This window comes from Eschrichtius robustus, chromosome 6 (genome assembly GCF_028021215.1).
Source record: "Eschrichtius robustus isolate mEscRob2 chromosome 6, mEscRob2.pri, whole genome shotgun sequence".
NCBI classification, from domain to species: Eukaryota; Metazoa; Chordata; class Mammalia; order Artiodactyla; family Eschrichtiidae; genus Eschrichtius; species Eschrichtius robustus.
Window position 1 is genome coordinate 98161247 of NC_090829.1, and position 12251 is coordinate 98173497.

The 12251-nt window shown below is 36.6% G+C and overlaps 1 protein-coding gene across 1 annotated transcript in view; it reads left to right on the forward strand.

Annotated features, from left to right (window-relative positions):
• Positions 1-1382: 1382 nt before the first annotated feature.
• LOC137765934 (target of Nesh-SH3-like) overlaps positions 1383-12251 on the forward strand; it is an 80740-nt gene continuing 69871 nt past the window's right edge. The window contains exons 1-2 of the mRNA XM_068545677.1: positions 1383-1536; positions 10676-10855. Coding sequence (XP_068401778.1) covers positions 1383-1536; positions 10676-10855 — 334 coding nt within the window. The remainder of the gene's footprint in view (positions 1537-10675; positions 10856-12251) is intronic.

Genomic DNA, 12251 nt, shown 5'->3' on the forward strand with positions numbered 1-12251 from the left:
GGACCTATTGTTATCATGCCTTACTTTAAATAGCAAGAACATGTAAGCAAATCACCTCCAGGATTTTCATGAAATCAAGCACAAAAAGAATGAAAAGAAAGGACTGAGTTTTGTTAAGTCCCTTAGCCTTTTCTTCTTTTTCTTTTACATGTATTAAAAACTAATAATTACTAAGAATCTACCAGTTGCCTAAAGCAGTACAGAAAAAGTATTACAAAACAGATTTTGATATCTACTTTCCTACCTGAATTTGGCAAATCCTCATGGCATAAAAACTATTTTGGTGACCAGTTTAATAAAACCAAAGGGACACATTTGTTATATATCCTCTTGTTCCACCCCTTCCATCGGATCTAGAGCCCCTCTACTGTAGCTGCATTGAACAAATTGTTCTAATCATGCTGCACTGAAATAGTTGACTTATTTATGTGCTTAATTTACTAGAATGCACGATCTTTGTGATCAGATAGGTCATATTTGAATTGGTATCACTAATGCCTAGTACCTTGTTGTAAGTGAATGGATACAATGAAAAGCAGATGAGTAAAAATACTAATTCCCCAAATTCCCCAAAGCAAATATAGATTTTATTTAGACTTTGTAGTTGTTTGAAGTGAACCACATTACTGCCTCCCTTCCCTTATAGCAAATACATGGTCATTGATTGCATGTAGTTGCCCCTCCTACCTACCCCCGGTGGAAAAAAAACAAACAAAAAAACCCCAGCATGCTTCAGACTTTAAAGACTAATTTTGGGAGAATTAGATCAAGGAAGTGTGTGCAAGTGACAACTGTATATGTCTCAGGCTAAGATTTCTCCTTAAGGATGAGAGGCTATTGATTTAGAAGGTAGTCTATGAAAAGTAATTTTCCTGCTGGGCTATTGGTTGGGTTATAAAGTAGTTAATGAAGTTTTTGCTCCTTTAGTAAAACTGTTAGCCCTGCCAAGTGGTGCTGAAATATCAACATTGGCAGGTTCAGTCTAACTCGGTCATCCAAAGTCACCAGACGGTGAAGTATTGGCCTGAGGAATCAGAGCATTGGGAATTCTTACCAAGGTGGAAACTGTGGTTGAAACCGTGGTTGTTTTAGCTGAAATGGAACTCACTTACACAAACAGCTGGGCAAATAGATATAAAGTGCCCCATTAGGAAGAAAACATTTTCCCCCTCAGATTTTTGGCAAAATGGCATTTCTTTCTGAATTCAATAGCAAAACATCCTCTGTGTAGCTGATGACAATAATGTCCTAATAAAAAGTTAACTAGTTGACTGCTGGGGTGGGGGTGGGGGTGTTAGCTCTATGGGAATCGTTCGGGTGTGGCTTCTGAGAGGAGCTCTCCAGGTAAGCTGGACTTTTTATTTCCTGAACTCTGAGAGCACATGTTGCCTGTGGGCACGTGTCCTCCGGCTGGCAGTCTCACCTCGGGGCACAGGAGAGGGAACAGCCTGCTCTGCTGGAGCTGGAGCAGAGATCACGGGGCGCTCTGCTGTGAGCTGCTTGCTGACATTGATCCTGTATGTGTGAAGTCAAATTGTGAGTTTATTTAAAACCCCCCAGTCCCTGGCTTTGGCAGCTGTCCATGTGGCTTATGGCACTTTAACCACAACTTTTTTCCTATACTTTTTAAAAAATGCCATCTTTCCTGAGATTTATAAAAATCTTGCTTTATATATATCTAAATTATTTTAGTCAGGATTTTTTCTTATATTTTCAGATATTTTCTTACATATTCTTAAAAGGTATTTCTTATATACTTTCTTTTTTATTGAAGTATAATTGATATATAACATGTAAGTTATAGGTGTACAATATAGTGATTCACAATTTTTAAATGTTATACTCCATTTATAGTTATTATAAAATATTTGCTATATTCCCCGTGTTGTACAATATATCCTTGTAGATTATTTTATACCTAATAGTTTGTACCTCTCAATCCTCTGCCCCTATATTTCCCCTTCCTTCTTCCTTCTCCCCACTGGTAACTACTAATTTGTTCTCTATATCTGTGAGTCTGCTTCTTTTTTTGTCATATTCACTAGTTTGTTGTATTTTTTAGATTCCATGTGTAAGCGATATCTTACAGTATTTGTCTTTGTCTGACTTATTTTACTTAGCATAATACCCTCCAAGTCCACCCATGTTGCTGCAAATGGCAAAATTTAATTCTTTTATTATGGCTGAGTAATATTCCATTGTATGTATATACCACATCTTTATCCATTCACCTGTTGCTGGACACTTAGATTGCTTCCATACATATATTCTTATATTGTAAAAAACACAAGAAGGGATGCCTTCTGTTCACCTCTAAAGCTGTGTGCTATTAATTCATCATTTCCTGAATGCCCAGAATCTCTTTTCCCCTATTGTTCTTATTTAGATCCCTGATTCATCATCTGAGTTGTATATATTTGGTGAAGTAATTTCATTTGTAAGTTAGGGAGCACAATGTCGAAAGTGTTTGTAGGTCCCTATCTTCCTTATGCCAGGCAACCCACCACCCAAAGCCCCGCATTACCAGTGACAGCAGAATCAGAAGGCAGGGAAGATAGAAATCAAAGGCATGAAGTAAGAAAGCCGGGGTGGGTGGGTGGGAGCAGTTTGAGACCTATGGGAAGAGATTAGAGAATTTCAAGATGGCTACATTTACCAAATTGCCCATTTTTGTAAATAGCAATTATTTATGCATCATCTTTGTGAATGTGGCTGCTATATAGGGCCGTAAATAAAAGATGGTTTGAATGGTGCCATTCAGACTTTTGCAATGCACAACTTAAACAACTGTCATTGACATCCCTGTTTCTGGAAGACATGTTGTAGAGCTGCTCCGTGTTTACTGCACACTAGCTCTTTGCAAGTTCTCAAAAATTCTTTACTGGACCTTGGTGAAGAGTTAGGAAGAGAGTGATAGAGAATCTATGGGGTTTTGAGGAAGAATTCCAATCTGGAGATACAGAGAGCCAGGGTACCATGAGATATATGGGGTTAATAGTAAGAATATAACAACTTGAAATTTTAAAAGGATTTGTCTAGTATAATTCTATGAGTGCTTTTAATTATAACTCTGAATACACACCCCCCCACCACCACCATCATCACCAAAGCAATTTAATTCCTTCCACCTATCTTGTCTGGCATGCCATCATGCACTGCAGAATGGGCCCGGACTTCCCTTTTCTTTGAAACCATCTTGCACAGACTTTCCTTCTGATGGAAGGTTATTCAAGCATCTTGCCATTACAGCACTTGTAGAAGTAGTTTTTATAATACCCAATATTATTTGATTAATAGGGATATTTAATCTTCATTCTCCTTAAAATATTTAACTGAAGGTGCCATGCTTTTCTTGCTGTGGAAAATTTCTAGTCATGTCACTGGCTTTCAGGTGTTTGTTATTGGTAAGAAAAGCCATGTCATAAACTACAGACTATACATTTCTACTGAATGATCAGGAACAACTGAAGACACCTGTCTAATTGCCTTGGCCACTCCCTTTACCTTATGGCTGTCACAGAAAAATTAATGTAATTCCATATGGTTTTCTTTCTCCTTCTAACATCTTTCCTTGGATCATGGTACCAGGACAGGTAGAGTCATGTAAGCACCACTGTTATATGATACCTTTTTCACTCCCTAAGAATTAAAACAAATGTTAAATTATTGCCAAGTCCCATGTTAAAATTATGGTTTGTATAACTTAGCATTATAGTTCAGTTAAACACAATCTATGCCATCAGCTGTGATTTTGGGGGAAACCTTTTGAATGTGTTATCAGACAGTAACTGCCCTGTTTAATACATAAACTTGAGATGTGACGTCTTGACAGTTCCTTAATTAGCTGCTCTGATCATGAAGGCATTGGAATGTTTCCACTTGCAAGCTAGCTGTCTGAGAAGAACACAGAAAACTTCTGAAACTTAGAATGTTCAGTTCTTGGAGCATAGTAATGCCTGAAAAGGACTTGCTGCTTTTATATATGTACCACTTGTTTAATGGTGAATAATATTATTAGGCACTATTAAAACTACTTTCACCAGTACTGTAATGGCAAGATGCTTGAATGTCCTCCCATCAGGAGAGTCTGTATAAGGTGATTACAGAGGTGAGGAAGATTTGGCTCATTCTACAGTGGCATTATGGTAAACCAGAGAGATTCAACCACATTGAAATGCTGTTCTGTTTTATTGCTGGGTCATATCCCATTGTATGGATAAGCCATAATTTTTTATCCATTCAACTGGTGATGGACATTTAGGTTCTTTCCATTTTGGTGCTGCTTTGAATATCTGCACACAAGCCTTTGCATAAACTTATATTTTCATTTTTCCTGAGTAAATACCTAGGAATGAAATTGATGGGTTATTTGGTAACTGACCAACAGTTTTCACCAGTGGTGAAACTTCATGAAACATTTATCATTCACACTCAAAATGTATGAGAGCTCCAGTTGCTCCAAATTCTGCGTAACACTTGTTATTGACAGTCTTTTCATTCTTGCCATTCTTAATGTGTATGGTATCTCTCACTGTGGTTTTAACTTGCATTTCCCTGAAGACTAAGGATGTTGACCAGGAGTTGGTAAACTATGACTGGGTGGCCAAATCTAGCCAACTGCCTATTTTTATAAATATAGTTTAATTGGAACACAAACATGTCCATTGGTTTACATAATGTCTAATGTCTATAGCTGCTCTTGTACTACAATGGCAGAGTTGAGTAGTTGTAGTAGAGAACATATGGTCTGCAAAGTCTAAAATATTTACTATTTGACCCCTTACAGAAAACATCTGACAACCCTCATGTCATATTTTCATGTGCTTCTTGGTTATCATATATTTCCTTTAGTGAGGGATCTATTCAAGCCTTTTGCCCTTTATTCTTAAATGTTTTTTTTTTTTTGTCTTATTGAGTAGAAAATATTCTTCTAAATATTCTGGATGCAAGCCTCTAATTGGTAAATGTACTGCAAATGTTTTCTGCCAACCTGCAGTTAGCCTTTTCTTTTTCTTATTAGTCCTTTTAAAGTTCAAAACTAAAATTCGATCAAGTCCAATTTATCATTTTTTAAAGCCTATGCTTCACATATCATATCTGAACTGATGGGAATTGATTTAATTATTTTGATGTCTTAGAAAATTTGATTTTGTATAACAAAATAAGTGACTGAACAAGTATACAGGTTGGCAGTGTAAATAGAATGTGTGTAAAAAAAGAGGAACATACTATGGGTTTATAGAAAAGAATAGGGTTTATTCTTTTAATCCTGAAACAATTGAGTCATTATTTTATTGACATCACTATAATAGCTATTCTTTTACTTAATATCTTATGGAAATAATTGCTAATCTGATTATTCTCAAACTTGCTATTTACTGTTTTACAACACTGAGAGCTTACAGGCTAAGGCATTTACAGCTACTACACTAATAGATATTTTTTACTTTTAGAAGAGAACTTTCGTGTTTTGCAGTTTTTCTCTTGAAGTGGTTTTATCAACTTGACCAACTTCATATCAGCAATTTAGACCACATTCTGAAATATTTTGGAAAGTGTTAAGATAAGCTTAAGAGAAATTAGACATGAAAGAATTTCTCCTACTAAACGGGTTGTGATGGGAACTCCTTTCTCACAGATCAGTGACTGGATGTCCATGGTAGTTTAGCTGGCTTAACTAAGTGCCTTGTGTTTGGGCTATGTTTCTTTACAGAATTTTATTGACACTGACCACAGGCACTCAGAATTCTGCGGTCAACATTAAATGTCTGCTCAGCACCTGTACCTATAGCAATAGCAATAGCAACCTGACTCCTCTGGTTGATCCAGAGGGTTCTATGAACTTGTAGCGCTCTACCTTTTGTCTGATTTTTCTCATCTCACTACCTTCCTCACTGTTTTTAATGCCACAGGGCATTTATTTTCTTTTAAAAATTAAATGGGGATTATTTCTAATTTTGTTTTGAAAGGGATTTTTTTCTTTTAAAATTTCACAACACCCTTTGAAATATTTATAGAGATACCCTAGGGTGTTGCAAACAGAGGATTAGAAACAACTGTCATAGATCCAAAGTTCTACTTTGCCAACATGCAATCTTTTTTTTCAGCCGTTCTAGTATTGCTTTCCTGAAATGCTCACATTCTTCATTTTCTCTCACTCTTGATTAGTATAGGCTTTGTTTCTCATATAGGATGCAATAAAATATTCTTCCAGTACTCTTATTTCTCGGTACTCCTGGGCTTTCCTGGGTGATATATATGCCACTTTACTTATCAATGTTTTCCTAGTTAAGCTTGTATCATGTTGTACTTTTTTTTATTATCTCTATCTTAAGTCATTCACCTGAGGTCTTCGTGCTAACTGTTGAAAGATAACTGTTATTACATGACTAGTGTTCCAGGCCTTTAAGACAGAATTACTTGGAGTGAAGATAAATTTATCAAAGATGAAAAATTACTATAGGATGCACTGAGATATACCTTAAAATACTGGGGAAATTGTTTAAGAATGTAAAATTGAATACTAGTCCAAACATTCATTTGAAGGGACACTTGAGGAACTTATTCAGATGAAAAGGATAAAAAAATTGCTTAACCATTTTGCTGAGCTCTGAAAGTGTCAATGGGGTCATAACTGAGTGAGCAAAGGGATATTGAGGGAATCCATGCTGGGTGACAATGTGAGCATAGGTGTAGGGCCAGGGCCTCGTATGCATTGCAGAATGTGAGAAGATTTATACTGGCCAAAGAGGAATGAGAGATGTTGAGAAGTAACAAATAGATAACTAATAAGGACTTACTGTATAGCACAGGGAACTCTAACTCTACTCAATACTCTGTAATGGCCTACATGGGAAAAATAATCTAAAAAAGAGTGGATATATGTATATGTATAGCTGATTCACTTTCCGGTATACTAACACAATGTTGTAAATCAACTATTCTCCAATAAATTAAAAAAAAAAAAAGACAGAATTCATGTGTAGCAAGATAATAAAGGGATTTGAGTTCCTAGATCCAGTAAGGCACTGGGATGAGAGTCTCAAAATACTATTAAATTTGTGATGCTGTTTTGAGAAAAGATTTGTTTGTGTGCTTTTTGCTTTCTCAGGACTTTTAAAAGTTTAGCTCTAGAGAGTAGTATGAATTGGAATTTTGGAGAAAGTAGGTCAGATAAATGCTAATTTATTCAAAAAGTTACATGATGTTGATGTATTTATTGACAAATTATTAGCAAAAGGGAGAAAGGGGCTTCCCTGGTGGCGCAGTGGTTGAGAATCTGCCTGCCAATGCAGGGGACACGGGTTCGAGCCCTGGTCTGGGAAGATCCCACATGCCATGGAGCAACTAGGCCCGTGAGCCACAATTACTGAGCCTGCGCGTCTGGAGCCTGTGCTCCGCAACAAGAGAGGCCGCGATAGTGAGAGGCCCGCGCACCGCGATGAAGAGTGGCCCCCACTTGCCACAACTAGAGAAAGCCCTCGCGCAGAAACGAAGACCCAACACAGCCATAAATAAATAAATAAATAAATAAATAAATAAATAAATAAATAAAAAGACTTTCTCTCTATTAAAAAAAAAAAAGGGGAGAAAGACTGGAGTCATGAAAATTCTGGGCAGAGGAAGCAAGAACACTTCCACTTTTGTTAGTCAGTAGTTCTGTTTACAACCTTCCTTTTTCTCAGTTGGTACAGCCATCCTTCCCACTTTCCAAGGCGGGGAGTAACATGGTACATCAGGTCACAGTCTGTGAGCAAAGGTCTAATGTGATGATGCTGTGACTCTTGGGTCTTAGCCCAAAAAGAGTGCAGCCTAAGTTCATGAAGATTCCTAATCTCTTCTTCCCAACCAGGTGTTGGAAACAGGCCAGCTGTTTTTTGATTTATTGTGAGACCCGATAACCTTATAAGGTAGCAGAATATTAACCCTAGATTAACTGTAGGGTTAATCTACACACATAACTAAGAAGGGGAAAATTGGCTTGACCAAAATCTGTGTTATATATGTGAGATTATCTATCTATCTATCTATCTATCTATCTATCTATCTATCTGTCTGTCTGTCTATCTATGATTTTGATAAGGTGAGATATATATATATATATATATATATATATATATATATATAAACCACCTTATCAAAATCTTATGAAGTTAGGACAAAACATTATCAGTTAGCATCATTTTCAGCATTACAGTATGGGGGTTAGCTACTCCTTACTCAGTTGGGTCATGACAAAGTTCTCAATAAAAATGAGAGCAGGAAGTCCAGCCTAGCAAGAACCTAAGATGCGGTTTGGACCCTGCACTTAACCTGCAGAGTGATAGAGGTGTGGCTGCCCTCAATTTAGTCATTTGTCCTATAAGAGAATTGGACTAGGTGAGCTGGGGATGAGTTTCCCTCAGACTTTTGGATAAGCTGCTCAGTGTCTCTGGGTTTTTTGCCACAAGTGTAGCAATAGCAGTCAGAAAACCAAGAAGTTATAGAAATTTTATCAAATTCTTGGGAAGTACAAAGTACTATGCACATACCTGGAAATAGTAGTACTGACTGCTAAAGTAAGACAGTGGTTCCCACAGCCTGGTCTCCAAGACGTGTTGTTTTTATTGCTTCAAAGGCCTAATGGAATCCTTCTATATTGGCTATATTGAGGTCGCCCAGGATGACTTTTGACTGGAATAGTATAAATTTAGAGTGATAGCTTTGGGAAACCCATGCTATTTAGAGGTCCTGACTGGTATATATACAATATAAGTCTTCGATTAATGAGAAATAGACTGAATTATTAAGTTAGTAAATACAGTCTTCCCAATAGGTAAAATATTTTTAAAATATGAATTCCCAGTGAAATAAAGAAAGAAAATAATTGAGGTCCACAATCTCTTATCTAAAACTCTCAGAGCCAGACTTGTTTTAGAATTCAGAAAATCTTTGGATTTTAGAAATGTACTAGGATGCCTAGGCCATGTATTAAGTAACCTCTTCAGTGGGGTCTTGATCAGCACCCTTTAATTAAGCACATTTAATTCTAGGAATTAAGATTCCTATAATTAGAATCTAGAAAAATGGTGCAGATGAACTTATTTGCAAAGCAGAAATAGAGTCACAGATGTAGAAAACAAACTTATGGTTACCAAAGGGGAAAGGAGGGTGGGATGAATTGGGAGATTGGGACTGACATATGTACTCTACTATGTATAAAATAGATAACTAATGAGAACCTACTGTATAGCACTGGGAACTCTACTCAATGCTCTGTGGTGAGCTAAATGGGAAGGGAATCTAAAAAGAGTGGAGATAGATAGATAGATAACTCATTCACTTTGTTGTACAGCAGAAACTAACACAACATTTTAAAGCAACTATACTCCAATAAAAATTAATTTTAAAAAAGATTCCTATAATTAAACATGTGAATAAGTCACACTGACTATTCAGTGAGATTAAAGAAAGACTAAGTGGCCTCATAACAGTTCAGATTGAGTTTTGTTGCCAAATTAGTTTGACATGAACTTACAAAAACCTAACAAAGCTTTTTTGGATTTCTAAACTGTGACTAACGGGCTTTGGATGGACCTGATGAAGTAACCAATTATCGAGCAATTACTGTGTACCAGCTTTAAGATATTGCCATTTGCACTAACCTTTGTAAACAACCTGTCAAAGTAGACATCGTTATCCATAATTTACAGATCAAGAAAGAAGAGGCTCAAGCACAGGTTAGTGAGCAGCCAGGGCACACTTATAAGTATATGGCAGAGCTGCAGTTTGAACCCAGCTCCTTCTGGCCCCAAAGACAAAAGACAGTGTTGTTTCCTCATTGCTTGGTCAAGACATTTGGTTAGTGTGATTATCCATCCCTGTTGCCTTCATAGTTAAATAATAATAATAATAATGCCTTGAAAATATAGAGTTTCTCTGCTTACTCTGCAGTCTCTCTGGGGAAGTTCACCCAATAATCATTTATAAACTGAAGACACCCAGATGGATCTGGACCCCATTTGCGAGCATCACACTTAGATAGTCAACTTACTGTTGGATATTTCCAACAGTAAGTTGACTATCAGTGAGACAACAGTCAGTTGTCTCACTGACCCAGCGAACTCCAGATAGAACTAATCATCTTTCTTCTCAGCCCTGCTCCTTTTAGAATCCCTTATTCTACTATCTCAGTTACCCCTAAGCCAAACCCCACCCACTTCCCTCCCTTTCCAACTCTGTTAATCACTAAGTCCTGTGAGGATACTGCTGGAGACCAGCACTGAGGAGGCTGGGGGTTTTAAAGTGCAGTAATTCAATTTACCTATAAGAAATTTCAGATCCTTTCACCATTCCCAGATAGGATGTATAAAATGAAGGTTCTGACCAACAGTGGATAGCCAAGATAGCCTTAAATCCCATTTACCTGCTCAATAATAAACTACAAAATATTAAACCCTAAGATTTTACTTTGTATTCTAGACTGCTTTTGCTTTATATGTTATTAAGTCTGTTTTCTTTGATCTCAAAATTAGCTGTATTTTAGCTATTTCGGTGGGTGTGCTGTGATCTTGAGTAGCTAGATATCACGATTTCCAATAACAATGCCTCTAGCCAGTAACTTGGGCTCCAAATTTGTCTTGGGATGCTAAAGAGGTGAAGTAACAGCCACCTATATTTTCATTCCCATCTTTAGGTAAAAGGCCAAACCTGAAGGTCCACATCAATACCACAAGTGACTCCATCCTCTTGAAGTTCCTGCGTCCAAATCCTAATGTAAAACTGGAAGGTTTTCTCCTGGGATATGGCAGCAACTTATCACCAAACCAGTACTTCCCTCTTCCTGCGGAAGGGAAATACACTGAGGCCGTGGTCGGTAAGATCTTTGGGTTTCAGGCATAGGAAGAAGAGGTAAAAGGTAATGGGTGTTATATGATACATAAATCTTGAAGCATCATTCTTTCTATACCCTCAGCCGAACCAAATGCCATAATTACAAAACATCTTCGTAATTGTTGTAACCCATAGCACAGTTTTTTACATTAAAAAATATGTAATGCATACCCTGCTTATACTGCAGAAATAATCAACTTCATTGCCATTATACCTACAATCCCTGACCACATAACTAAACTTGCACAGGGAAAAAAACTAGCTAAAATACCTTAAATCTCTGTAACATAGCTTGTTTATGTGGATTAATTTTCCTCCCTGCTATGTCTTTACTTTCTTCTGGTGGAAAATACCATCTACAGCTTTCTGGGTGTCTATTCATGCCAAGCTACCTTTAAAAAGAAAAGACAGTGTATTACATTTAAAAATTTTTAGGGTATTTCAGACAAAAAGATTAAAGTTTGTATTTGTGTTATGAAATTTTACATTTCTTTGAAAATATTTTTAATCACATTAAAATGTAATTTGAGGATGTAGGCACCTTCAAGCCTTCTCCAGAAAAATTATTTGCAAATAAAAGGTTTTTAAAGGATAACATTTTTTTAAAAAGGGATCATCTATTTAAAATGCTGTCAAAGGCTTCCTGAATAGCCTAAGATGAGATTTATATTTTGCTCCACTGCTAGGATTATTGCTAAACAGTCTTTTCATGAACTTCCGAAGTTTAATCCTATAACTTGAACTACTGTAGACCAGATCTGACATTCATGCATATATGTAGCAATGTTGAAGATGAATCTGTTTTGTCCTGCAGCCCTTTGTTCTCATAGAGAAGTCTCTGTTGTACTTTAAAATTAGGCAAGAGAGTAACATTGTTAATTATAAATGTCTGGACTGAATTTTACATAAGATAAGCACTTTAAAGCAGACACATTACAGTTTGTAACCCCTCAAAATTTGAGAATTAGGCACTTTGACAAATGTAACAACACTAACCTTGACCACATAAACCATAAGGAATTTGAAAATTTGCAAATATTTCCCCACCATATTCACCCTTCACTATAAAAAGTGACTGGAAGCTGTATACATACCCCCAAACAAGCAGAAACAGATCTACTGCTCCTTTACTTATTGAGCATTAGAAGTAATACTTTACTTATGATAATTTTTTATCCTTGGTAATATAGATTGCAAATTTGGTCAGTAGGAAACATCCTTTCCCTATGATGTGGAAGGCATTCAATCTTAAAGTGATAGAAGTCAGATTGCTAATGAGAAATATGTGTAGAAAACTATAAAGAAAATTTCTAGCACAGATATATCAAGCTTTCACTAATTCAGTGATGAGGGATGATCAAATACACTAGGTACCTTTT